Source organism: Spodoptera frugiperda, chromosome 28 (assembly GCF_023101765.2).
Source record: "Spodoptera frugiperda isolate SF20-4 chromosome 28, AGI-APGP_CSIRO_Sfru_2.0, whole genome shotgun sequence".
Lineage (NCBI taxonomy): Eukaryota > Metazoa > Arthropoda > Insecta > Lepidoptera > Noctuidae > Spodoptera > Spodoptera frugiperda.
Window position 1 is genome coordinate 6,859,950 of NC_064239.1, and position 12,075 is coordinate 6,872,024.

Sequence of the window (12,075 nt, forward strand, 5' to 3'; positions counted from 1 at the left end):
TTTTCTTTTATACTGTAACTGTGTAAGACAATTTTTAGTCCCTAATTCAGATTACAGCAAATGTAGGTACATACCCTATTAGGTACTTTAATTCAAATTACCGTTGGTATGCATTTATAAATACATCTGAAGCGTGCGTTAGTTATTCAAGGTGCACCCACGCGTTCTTCAATCGACCAATTAGCATTTGGAGGTGAAGGTTGATCAAGATACTCGTGCTATGCTTATTGATCTATAACAGTTTATACTCTGTGTTATATAGTTATGTAGGTAGATATTTACTTATATCTGTCTACTTAGGTGAAAACTAACTCACTAATGAATGCCAGTCAGTACGAGCACCTAGCTTCACTGATAGACTATTATTTATTTCTTTAGTTGTTGACTTTTCAAAAGTACCTATGCAAAGTGGTACCTATATTATAGTAGTTAGGTATGTAGGAATTGAAGTAATTGCCATACTATTTGCTAGTATTTTAAGATGTTCGGTACATTTAAAATTTTCATATCGAACATAATTTTGCTGCAGACAATCGTTTGTTTCATGACTCTACACACCAAGGTTTCGTGCTGTCGACCGCGAATATAATTCAGTTTTCTTATCGATTCATCTCTTCCATGTAGCGTGAATGTCATTAAATAAATAAAAAAAAAATATTTGTGTAGTGCTTGAAAACCCTTCAACAAAATTAATAATACCTATCTTTATTTATTTTGTAGTTTGATAACAATTAGGTAGTTATTTACTTAAATTAATTGGATACTATGGTTTACTATAACAGTAAGAAGAGGTTGCATGACGACTCTCGAATCTCATAATCACGTGTCCCTGTCATGGTTTGAAACGAGTCGAGCAATCTCATCGAACGGCGTGAGTAAGCCGTAGCGTAAAATTACTTAGTATGTTTCATAAGAATTATTATAAAAAAACAATTATTATCTGTATGTTCTACCTACAACAGACACCAGTCTCTAGTTATTATATCCAAATTGTTTGCACTGTAATATGATAATGAGAAATAAATGAAATTATTATTATTAAAATTATCTATCTATTGATATGTATTGGTGGGTATTATAATCTAATATTTACATATTCATTTTTAATAACATTTAAAGTATGTACCTATAGTTTCTAAGTAATTATTTATCTATCTATTCATTTATTTATCTTTATATACATTTCTATAATATTTTAAAGTTCATACGTATAAAGCTTTCTTAATACTAGATACAAAGTGACTTTAAATTGGAAGAATTTAGCTTTTTCATAAAGGACGCATTATCTAGGAAACTATTAGTGCAGGAAATACGTACATTACTTTGTAATCACTAAATTACATAATAGCTAAGCTTGAAAAACTTAACAAGTATGGTTTGTGTTAGAGGGACAATCTGCTAGATACCAAAGTAAAAACTTTTTAGAATAAATAAATGGAGAAAGAGAAAAGGCGCTTGACACAATTTTGTACGTATTTCCCTCACATCTTACCTATATATCGATTAAAAAGAGATTAGGTAAATGCAAAACAAAACGTACTTATCTAATGGCATACATAAAATAGGTATATAGTAGGTATATATATCCAATGACAAAATAATAATTACACATTTTGATACTTTATTATGTAAAATTAAAATAATTATTATTCATTTAATTAAAAACAAGTTTAATAAGTGTATCAGAAACAGTCGTAAACTCGTAGTACCGTGAAACAGAATAAATAGAATTCGAAGGGGTGAATATATACAGAACAAGTGTGACTAGATATTGGAAAATTATTCTACTATTCCTTATTCCCCCCTAGAATTATATTCACCCTGTTTTATCGTTATGTCTTATTCGCACTACACTATCGAGTCGAGTAGTTAGTACCTAACTCCCTGTCGCTTCTGTCCTGAAATAGAAGCGATAGACAACTACCAAATATTCGCTACTCGACTAAAATACTAGTGTAGTACGAACTGGGCATTACTCAAGTAGTACCTAGCAATCGTTTAACACCATTCATAGTTGTTTGTTACCTACCACTCATCCACAGTGATCAACATTATCGTACTTGTCTCACTCAGCAGACACCACACATATAAAACACTGTACAATAATTTAAATTGATCCCATTTCATTGCATTGGCAAAAGGCTCGACTCTCGTTATAAGTTAGTAAAGTTGGGATTCGATGGCAATTTATTGTCGATACCGTTGTCAATTTGCACCAAGTGAAAGGAAAAAAATACTTAAGAAGGAGTTTACAAATTATAAAAGTAGAAGGTTCACATGCGTGCTATGTAACTGTAAACTGTAAATGTTTTTGATTTAACAAAAATAAAAATGCTCGTAAAGATATCTACATTTAAAATTACTTTGAATGCCTTAAGAATAGATCATAAAGAAAGTTTTATTACAATACAAATAAAAATACAAGGATATGGGAGCAAAACTGTTATTACGTATAGTTCCAAGTTCTTAGAAATATCACGCTGAAGATGTTTCGGTTGGTGGGAACCTTAATTGGTCTGTATGTCAATAATTTTGCAAGTAAATTAAGTTTAAAGATAAGCACGGATAGATAGTCAATAGTTTAGAATAATAATAAACAGTCCGTTGCCAACTAATGTGTAATTAGCTTTATGTATTTACATTCATCACCCTTCAGGCCTTAGGTATATAAATAATAATGCAATAGCTCATATACAATAAGCACTTTGTAAGTACTTCAGCACTTAAATAGGACAATATTCCGACTGAGATACATAGACATTGATAGCACATGTTTGTGTCTAGCTTGCTGTTACCAAATAGACAGCTACAGATGTACAAGCAGCCAAATTATTGAGTATGCAGCTAAGAAAATAAAGAATTGATTCAGTATAGAGACACTAGGACTCCTCTAATGGGCCCAGTAGGGCTGATGCCTGATCCGGAGCTGCGGACTACCTAGCGGGTTTACCGGGGATCCGGCTCAAAGGGCAGAAGTAGGAACGGGGTGGTTTTTAGTCAGTAAGAGTCTGACACTCCCTCCCGCCTCACCCAAGGCGGGAGAAGTCATTGGATGATTTTCCCTCCTTAAAAAAAGGATTCCCCTAATAATAAATTGTATTAAAGCATTTTTTGTAAACATTGGTTAGTTTAATTGCCAACCAATGGTTATAATCTCGGTACGGAAATAATCTTTATTTTCTTACCTGCATACGCACAATTTTGCTGATTGTACCACACTCAGAAATTTGCTTTACATAAACATGTGCTAATCAATATCCATTTACAATAGTCCAGCCTAAGCACTATGGATCTCCTCTACAAAAGAAGAGTTTGCCAAATTATCTCCACGCTTGGCAAGTGGGTTGGAGATCGTACAAGTACTTAATATTTATCAATAATAAAATTACATAACGTGACAAAGTTACTTAGATTAAAAGTTCTCTCAAGGAGATGATATGTTATTTTGGCGACTTTGAAAATGTCTAGGCACAACATTGGTGAATTTCAAGTTTTTGTGACATTCCGTGGTTATTTTGACTCTAGGATCATTACATACTGTCAATATTTTGGTAGATTATCATGCAAATAACAGTTGATGGCAATCTCAGAAAACAGTTCCTTAATTTTCTGCTACAACGGTTGACACGATTAGTTATTTTTTCATAATTAATTTTGTCGTATGTGTTACGTAAATTTATGTGTATTATAACCTGTTATACTTGATAAGCTGAATCCATTTTGAGGTTCATAAGAAATCTATGCCCAAAAGATAGTTTCAAATATTTGTCGATAATTGGTAAGTGTTGTTTGTTTGACAAAGGAATATTTGTCTATAGCTTATATTATATAGGTTTTTGAAGTACTTTTACTGCGTTAGCTACCAATGTAATGTCACAAATAGTGGCTTGTTTGCAAGGATTTCTTTAGCTGTATGAACATCACTTAAATCAACCGTAGGAATGTAGCTGCACCTACTTCAGCAATGACCTTCTATCATCTAATTAATTTAGGTAATTGGTTTGTGCCTGTATTACACAATTAGCATATTCACATCTTTACACACGCGCGTTTACAATATTTATTTGTTATGTATTATGAACATAAGTATTACATATTTTATCACAGCCCATTATTTAAATTTAACGACTTGCTCTATCAAGCAATCGTGAGCAAGTATATAATTATAATACACATTAGAGATGGAATTATATTTGAAGGAAATGTTGATGATCCTGATGTACTGGAGTCAGCCGTTGTTAAGTTGGCTGACGGCTGAGACAGGGTTGAAGGCTTGATGACGTCAACTGAAAACAGAAAACGATTATCGTTAAGATTATTCTGCTATTGAATATCACTAACTGGTTTGCTTTTTTTGCTAGAGGACATTGAATTGAACTAGGCATAAACAAATCAAGTAGGCAGTTTACGTAGGTTTTTCAAGTACCTATTGTTTTTTTAATCAAATATATCGGTACAGTTTAAGGTATTGCAAAAAGTACACAGACATAGTGGTCGTCACAAAAAAAATAAATGAATTGATCGTTCCGTTGTAGTTATATAGATCATGGTCAAATTTGTTGTATACGGACGGTTTCAATAACAATAGGTATATTTATGGTCTAGTAGTAAAGCTATTAAAATGAAGATTAGTTGATAGCAGTTCACTTGTATTTTATATTTACGACTATCTATAAGACAATTAACAAGTTTCATAACTTCATTAATAGAATTTATAGATTATCTAAGAAAAGTGTATGTATTTCCAATATTGGGTCTCCAAAACAAGTAATAGCATATTATATCCACAATAGATGCAATTTCCAGATAGTTCCTATGCATGAAGATGGTAATACAACAATAAACAAGTATAAATAAAAATACTGGCATTTTCTCGAGAGGAAAATGTGCAAAAGCCATTTACGATGTCGATGAATAAACTTTTAAAAATAAAACACAAATGGCTTTCTTATTTTTTTCCTTAGTTTTAGTTGCCAGTTATTTACATTCAGAATAACAGAGTTCTGCAAGTAGGGTAAAATAATGATTATTTTGGATTTTTTATGTTAACTTTATGATAAATAATAAATCTGTTCCTAAACGAAAACAAACAATAAATAAAAATACTTACTGGCTATTTTTTGCGTAAAAAATTGCCAGCTATTTATTGTTTCGACGAATTAAAATACACCAATAATTGTTTTCTTTATTGTCTTTGACTCTAGTGGCCAGATATTAGGTAAGTTATAAAAAAGAGACAAGAATTTAGACAAGAAAATTCAATAACCAATTTATTTGATATTTTTTATTTGTTATTCTGCTTATTATATGTATAGATATGGTGGTATCAAACAATAAATTAGTAGGTACTGGTTGATTTTTCTGAGAAATTACGTAAAAGCCGTTTATTATTTCGACGACTAAACAATTAAAAATAAAACACAAATGGCTTTCACATCTTTTTGTCGACATTGGCCAGTAATTCGATAATGAGATTAATAATAATCATAAAATGAATAAAATATGTCAACATAATATTATTAAATAATAAACAAAGATCTGGCAGTATAACTGTTATTTGTTTATATGCCAATGATTTTTGTAATTCTGAAATACAGTCTGCTTTTTCAATGTAAAATGTGTAGAACCTAGGCCATTTAGTTATGGACGAAAAAAAAAAAATTGGCATTTCATGACCTTTTTGTTTTTCCATTAATCCAAAGAGTTTTATTTTATTTATTTAAGAATTTTATTATATTTCATGGGCAGCACAGGATCACTAAAAAGTTGTGTAAATAAGTGTATGTGGTAATTACCTATAACTGTGTCGTTTCTAACATCGGCGAACCTGTCTTCGATATTTCTAAACTCAGGTATGGTGCTGACGCAAGTAATTTCCAGCCTTCCAGTCGCCACGATTTGTAACTCCGACACGGTCACATAAAGATCTCTCTTGCTGGGTTTACGACTCTTGTGCCGACTGCTCATATGAATAACGTTAATTTCTTCATGTTCTTTTACTTCGGCCATCTGGAAAAGTATAGGTTAAAGGTGAGTTTACTATTATTTTCACGAATATTTGGGTAGCATAAGAATATAATTATTTCATAAACTGTCCACCAGACATGGGTTAAGTAGTTATATAGTCAGTGTTTAAATTAACAATACCTAACTTTAAAACATACGATGTATGTAGGAAAAGTAAATTTTGACATCAAAAAGATCCATTATTATTGTACATGTTAGAATTTATTTAGTTCATGTAACGAAATATTACAACAAATTGATCAAATAGCATCACGTTTATACCTCGGTATTCACTTGATTGATTGACGATTTATTTATCTACAAAGATGTGTCAACTGTTCACAGATCTGACATTTGACGCCGACATATATGCCTCTGGGAGAAAAGCTCAAGTTGGCAGTACAGACGTGTATATTTTAGGTAAATAAGGAAAAATATTTCATGCTACGAACGCACCTACGCGCTACGTAGCGTACGTACGTACGTCAGTAGACGTGCACGTACGAACATAATGGTTAATTTGCATAAAAGTAATTTCCTTGCGCCCAGTACGTAACGTATCTAAAATGTATACATACTTATATGTAAACAAAATATGTTCCATGACATTTTAGACTGAATTCGGAATTTAATTAGCTTGGTCGCGATATGGTTCAACCGTGTTAAAAGTAATTAAGTTCATAATTTTCAGCGTGATTGTATTTTATTCCGTAACGTACTATTTTGGCATAAACATAAAGTTTAATTTGAACCGAGGTAAGTTACACCTCATAAAGTTTTCAGTCACCTGATTTTCCTTTAAGCTGCAGCCAGGAGGTCTCGTAGCGACGTGAGAGGCATGTGTGAGGGTCAGCAATGGAGGAGGGCTGCTGATGCCAGCGTCATACTCGAAGCTTCGCTGTAATCCTCGGCGACCATTACGTTCACTCATTGGTACGCGGAACTTGTGTGAGTGGGCTACTAACTCGTCCATCTGACGGCAAAAAACAAATATATACAATATAACCACATAGTTCCCGATCTCGCGGGAACTCTTCAAAAATCAACATAATGAGCTCTGCGTTTGAATTTAATAGATGTATACTCACTTGCATTGCAAAAATAGTTTAAAAACGGACTTAAACTAACTTAAAACTAAAGAAAGCTACGAATTACGAATTTATAACAATTAAAAAAGAAACTATATTACAACCTATCCTCTATGCTATAATAACCAAGCTTAAACTAAATAATTTAAAAGAAACGACTTAAATCTAATCTAATTAATTTATAAATTAGACTTACAATTTTATTAAAAAAACTAACTACAGTAACTACTAATAATCGATATCAAACTAAACCTACGTTAAATAGTTTAACCAAAAAACCAGGAAAACCCAACAAATAAACTTATTAATTGACAAATACAACGAAACCAATTTAGAATATACGAAACAGCAGGACCACTACAGACAAATAATATAATCATACGACTGATAATACACTTTTTCTACGATAGTACCGAAGCGCTCGGCCGATACCCAACCAAATGAATGTAACGAAACCATAGCGCGATCTATTTCGATCCCAACGCCATCTATCGAGGATAAAGACAACTTGGATTATTTATTTATACTCCGTTCGGGCATTTTCTTTGTACTAAAAGTTTAATTATATTGATATTATTTTTTTCATACCTTTTTACTATTTATTTACTTTTTTCGATGAATTAAAACAATAACATGAACCGAAGTCGTGTAACGATCGACATAGAATTATCTATACTCCGTTAGAGCATTTTCTTTGTACTAAATGTTTTATTATATTGATATTATTTTTTTCATACCTTTTTACTATTTATTTACTTTTTTCGATAAATTAAAACAATAACATGAACCGAAGTCGTGTAACGATCGACATAGAATTATTTATAAATAATTTATTTCTTATTTTTATTTTTTGATTTTTGAAATAAAAATATATCTATGTCCTTTCTAAGGTTCTAAACTATATCTGTACCAAATTTCAACCAAATCCGTCAAATAGTTGCGGAGATTAATGGTATAAGCATAGAATGTTCGACGTGATTCTTTAATTTGACATAACTTTTTTATTTATGAACCGATTGACATGAAACAAACACTAAATGTAAATTTAAGCATCCCACAATATATTCGTGAAAACCGCATCCAACTCGGATCAGCCGTTTCTGAGATTAGCGCGCACAGACGAACAGACAAACAGACAAACAGACAAACAGACAAACAGACAAAAAAAAAGTTAATTACATTTTTGGGTTCGACATCGACATAACAATAACCCCTGCTATATTTTTTATTTTTATTTTCAATGTACAGACAGCACTTTTCTACGATTTTATTATATGTATAGATAATACAATAATATTGTTGCAAAAAATTATTTTTGTTTATATGTTCTTTGTTGTGGTTCGTTACTTGATTACAGCTAGTTTATAGCAGAAGATTTTGAAACAGAAAATGTATGCATGCTGAAATTTTTCTTGTATGTACCTCTCCGTTAAAAGTCTTTCTGATTTTATAGGAAATCATATTTTGAGACCTTTGAGGTATCATTGAATAAAATGTATATTAGTTAGAATTATTGCTCACCTTTCGACCATTGATAAACCATGTTATATGTGGGGCTGGTACCGCGGGCGCCGTGGTGCAATTAGCTCGAAGAGTCTCTCCGAAGCTGAGGTAGCGCGTCGGGAAGTCGATCCTAGGGTGATGCTTTTGTGGATCTGAAGAGTGGTAAATAATGTTCGTAAACATTAAATTACTTGATTTTTGAAAGGTGCTGGATGGTTACAAATAGCATAGTTTAATTATGAGATAAAGTCAATGGTACCTAAAATATCTATACTATACACAGTTTTAATTTATTGAGCAGCAGTAATGGATATAAGATGTATAATTTCATGCAATAGGTTACCGTTTCCTTTTTCTGGTGATTTGACATTTTTTTATTCACCAGACTGATTTCCTAATACAGTTTAATTTGTTGAATTACTTCGTATTATTGGCCTTTAATATAAGCCAACAATGTATTTAGTTTCATAAAATTGATGAATGTTTACTGAACGTGTCATATTACGTCTGGCTTAGTGCCGGATTAGGACAATACATGTAGACATTAATCTCAACATTTTACGCTAATCCTGATTATCTAGTAAGTATAGTAAACACCACATAATCCGTATTCCGTTGTCGCATATTGTTGTGACTGAGAACAATGCGTAGCCACATAAGTACGGTTGTCCAATGTTGTCACATTTTATCCTTTACATAATAAAAACAAAGTGTCATGATCAATAACAAATAGATAATTAATATTATGTTTCCATCGAGTTTTTGTTTTCCTAATTCTCTTACAGCATTGTGCTGAAATTTTGTAAATCCAATGTAATTAATAACTAGTTAAGGTAGCAAAGAAAGGAGGCGATAAATCTTCCATTGATTAATTAAGAACAAATACGTAGTTGCCTTTATTTGCACCAAAATTAGTTTCAGCTCTACTCTTTTGAGATTAAAATTGATCAAATTTGTTATAGAAGCTAACTACAAATATGTAATTAATATATAATGTATGTATCTATTATAGACTTTTTAATTAGGTACTATTAGTTAAAGAAATATAATTAAGTACGGTACCATTTTATACGTTATAGGCAGCTATTAAATACTTATATCAAACAAATATAATGTAACAATTTTATAATGTTTTATTAGTTTAGATCAGATCTCTAACAATATGCTGGCGGACGTTAAGTATATTTATTACACTTGTGCATCTTTGGGAAGATGAATTAAACAAAATGTTTTTATATTGCTATGGGAAAACATTTTTTTAAAACGGGTCCTGGAATTAATATTTATTACTTGTGTTGATTTATATTTGTACACGTATCCAGTTGATGTAACTGCTGACTCGTGCGAAGGCAGAAGGGAACTGTAATTCACATCCGTCACGTGCCACAAATGAACTCACGCCGATCAACACTGGCTGTCCATTAACATTCATTGTCAAAGGTCCCCCTGAGTCTCCCTGGCAAATACCAACTCCTCCATAGCCGTTTGTACAAATGTTCGAATCTAGCACCAAGTCACCGTAGAACGAGCGACATTTTTGTAGTTCTATCACTTCCAGCGCAACATATCGAGCCATCGTGTTAGTCGTAGGGTTCGTCACATCAGAGTATCTTCCATAGCCGGCAGCGATAACCGTTTCGTTTGTATAGTCCATATGCAGAAGCGATCCTGATGGTAATGCTATCGGCTGAATTTGGCCAGAAAATGGAATGTGGACGGGTAAATATAACATTGCTATGTCATTGGCGAATGTTCGGGAGTCATAAGCAGGGTGAAGTGCAATGGCAGATGGAAATACTCTTAAACCTCCATGGAATAAGAATGGGGATCCCAGCACAGCAGTCATTCGATGAGCTTGATTAAATCCGTCAAACCAGCAGTGAGCCGCTGTAAGGATTCTATTTGCAGAAAGAAGCGATCCTCCACACGCTGAGGGTGACGAGAAGCCTATGATGTCGATGAGTAGACCAGCGAGGTAGGGGTGAGCGTACACTGGAGCCACGGCTCCTCCCACGATGCGACTGTTTAGCGTCGCTTCTTCAGACAACTTTATAAGTTCAGCATTTATCATGCCAACTTTCTGATGCCATCCTATTAACTCCTCGGCCACAGTATCGTGGATCCAGGCGGAGTGAATAAACAACAGACAGATTACTAGGAACGCGCGCATTGTGGACGTTCGTTGAGTATCGGCATAGGACGGGCACTTTATATACTTTGCAAGTTATCTCACTCTTAATTTATCTTTTTTTAATTTTTAACTCAGACCGACAGCTAATAAATAAAAAGTTAAGCCGATAAAGATTTTATTGCCCCTATTTTACAGGGATTAACACTTTTCGATTTAATTGATTGGTAATTTTGCCCGAAGAATGGAATAAGAGAGACACCTTAGTATAGCACTATATCTGCTAAGCCTGGGATTAACGTGCATTTATTTTCTAGAATTCTTTTATGATGTTTTCAAAACAATTTTTTGTGTCTAATAATAATAATATTTGATATTCGCTTGATAAATAACATTTTTTAGAAATTTTCCTTAACATTGTGAGCTTTTCTAATATGCGCATATCGATATGAGAAAATCTAATTAATTTTATTGAAGTAAAAATATTTAAGATAGCTATTTTGTTTTATATAGTAATAAAATATTGTTTTATAGTTTAGTTTAATATCTAACTATTAATTAAAGGACATGGCTTACTCACAAGAACTATGTTTCAAACCACATCGTGTTTCTTATTTAGTGTAGTGAATCAGTCGTTTTTTTATTTTAAATTAAATTATTGTAAACAAAGGTATTGTAAACCCATTTTTATATAATAATTTTTGTTTTTCGTTAATGAATGAGGATAACATTTTCCACAATTTTTATTTTCAACCATTCAATCATTCAATCATTAGAAAATTAGATACGACGATATACTCGCATAAGTTTCCAGAAAGTAAGTATATGTACATGGCTACATAATATACTGCGTCGATTAGTGATTTTCTTTTCCTCTATTTGGTCTCATTTTTCAGTCGCTAAGTAACATTCCCTCGTTCACTTTTACCTGTAATAGCTGTTGATTTACTACCATTGGGTGAGGTATTTCCTTCCCGAACCTTTTCAGTGCTCGATTAATCATTTATTACGTTGTAGGGTTCCAAATTACGGCCGATTTCGGGGGCCTGCGGCTTTACCTACTATCGGTCCCCCAACGTGTCTATACCTACGTGCGTAAGTTTTGACGCCCAAAAATGACTTGTGTAATCTTTACAAGAACTAATAGTCCTAAATTCACTTTTAGGGATTTTCAATACATACAGTTTGGCAAACTTTGTGGAACCTAAAGTAACCTTACGTTTTGCTACTTGGGAGCTACATAATACATCTGGGTTACCTTACGAACACATACGTATAAAGTATCGGGGAACGGAAACGGATTCTCCTCAATAAAAACGAGACCACGATATTTGTTGCTCGACCCCGGAC

At 32.7% G+C, this 12,075-nt stretch overlaps 3 protein-coding genes and 1 long non-coding RNA gene across 4 annotated transcripts in view; 1 reads left to right on the forward strand and 3 right to left on the reverse strand.

The window, feature by feature from the left end:
• Positions 1-12,075, reverse strand: part of LOC118265206 (ATP synthase subunit delta, mitochondrial) — a 122,446-nt gene that overhangs the window by 59,275 nt on the left and 51,096 nt on the right. The gene's annotated exons all lie outside the window — the stretch shown is intronic.
• LOC118265502 (uncharacterized) overlaps positions 3,636-12,075 on the reverse strand; it is an 82,246-nt gene continuing 73,806 nt past the window's right edge. Inside the window, exons 5-8 of the mRNA XM_050705875.1 lie at positions 8,616-8,749; positions 6,794-6,979; positions 5,796-6,009; positions 3,636-4,286 (exon numbers count right to left, since the gene is read on the reverse strand). Of these exons, the coding sequence (XP_050561832.1) occupies positions 4,138-4,286; positions 5,796-6,009; positions 6,794-6,979; positions 8,616-8,749 (683 nt within the window). The 3' untranslated portion in view covers positions 3,636-4,137. The remainder of the gene's footprint in view (positions 4,287-5,795; positions 6,010-6,793; positions 6,980-8,615; positions 8,750-12,075) is intronic.
• LOC118265504 (uncharacterized) lies at positions 5,894-6,946 on the forward strand. Its single transcript, XR_004782756.2, has 3 exons — positions 5,894-6,030; positions 6,352-6,426; positions 6,810-6,946. It is a non-coding gene; the product is annotated as an uncharacterized LOC118265504 (long non-coding RNA).
• On the reverse strand, positions 9,713-10,791 carry LOC118265503 (brachyurin). Its single transcript, XM_035578409.2, has one exon. The coding sequence runs from the start codon at positions 10,765-10,767 to the stop codon at positions 9,898-9,900; it is 870 nt and encodes a 289-aa protein (XP_035434302.2). The 5' UTR covers positions 10,768-10,791; the 3' UTR covers positions 9,713-9,897.

Coding starts and splice junctions, on each gene's coding strand:
- LOC118265503 (XM_035578409.2), bottom strand. CDS start 10,767: ATGCGCGCGTTCCTAGTAATCTGTCTGTTGTTTATTCACTCCGCCTGG.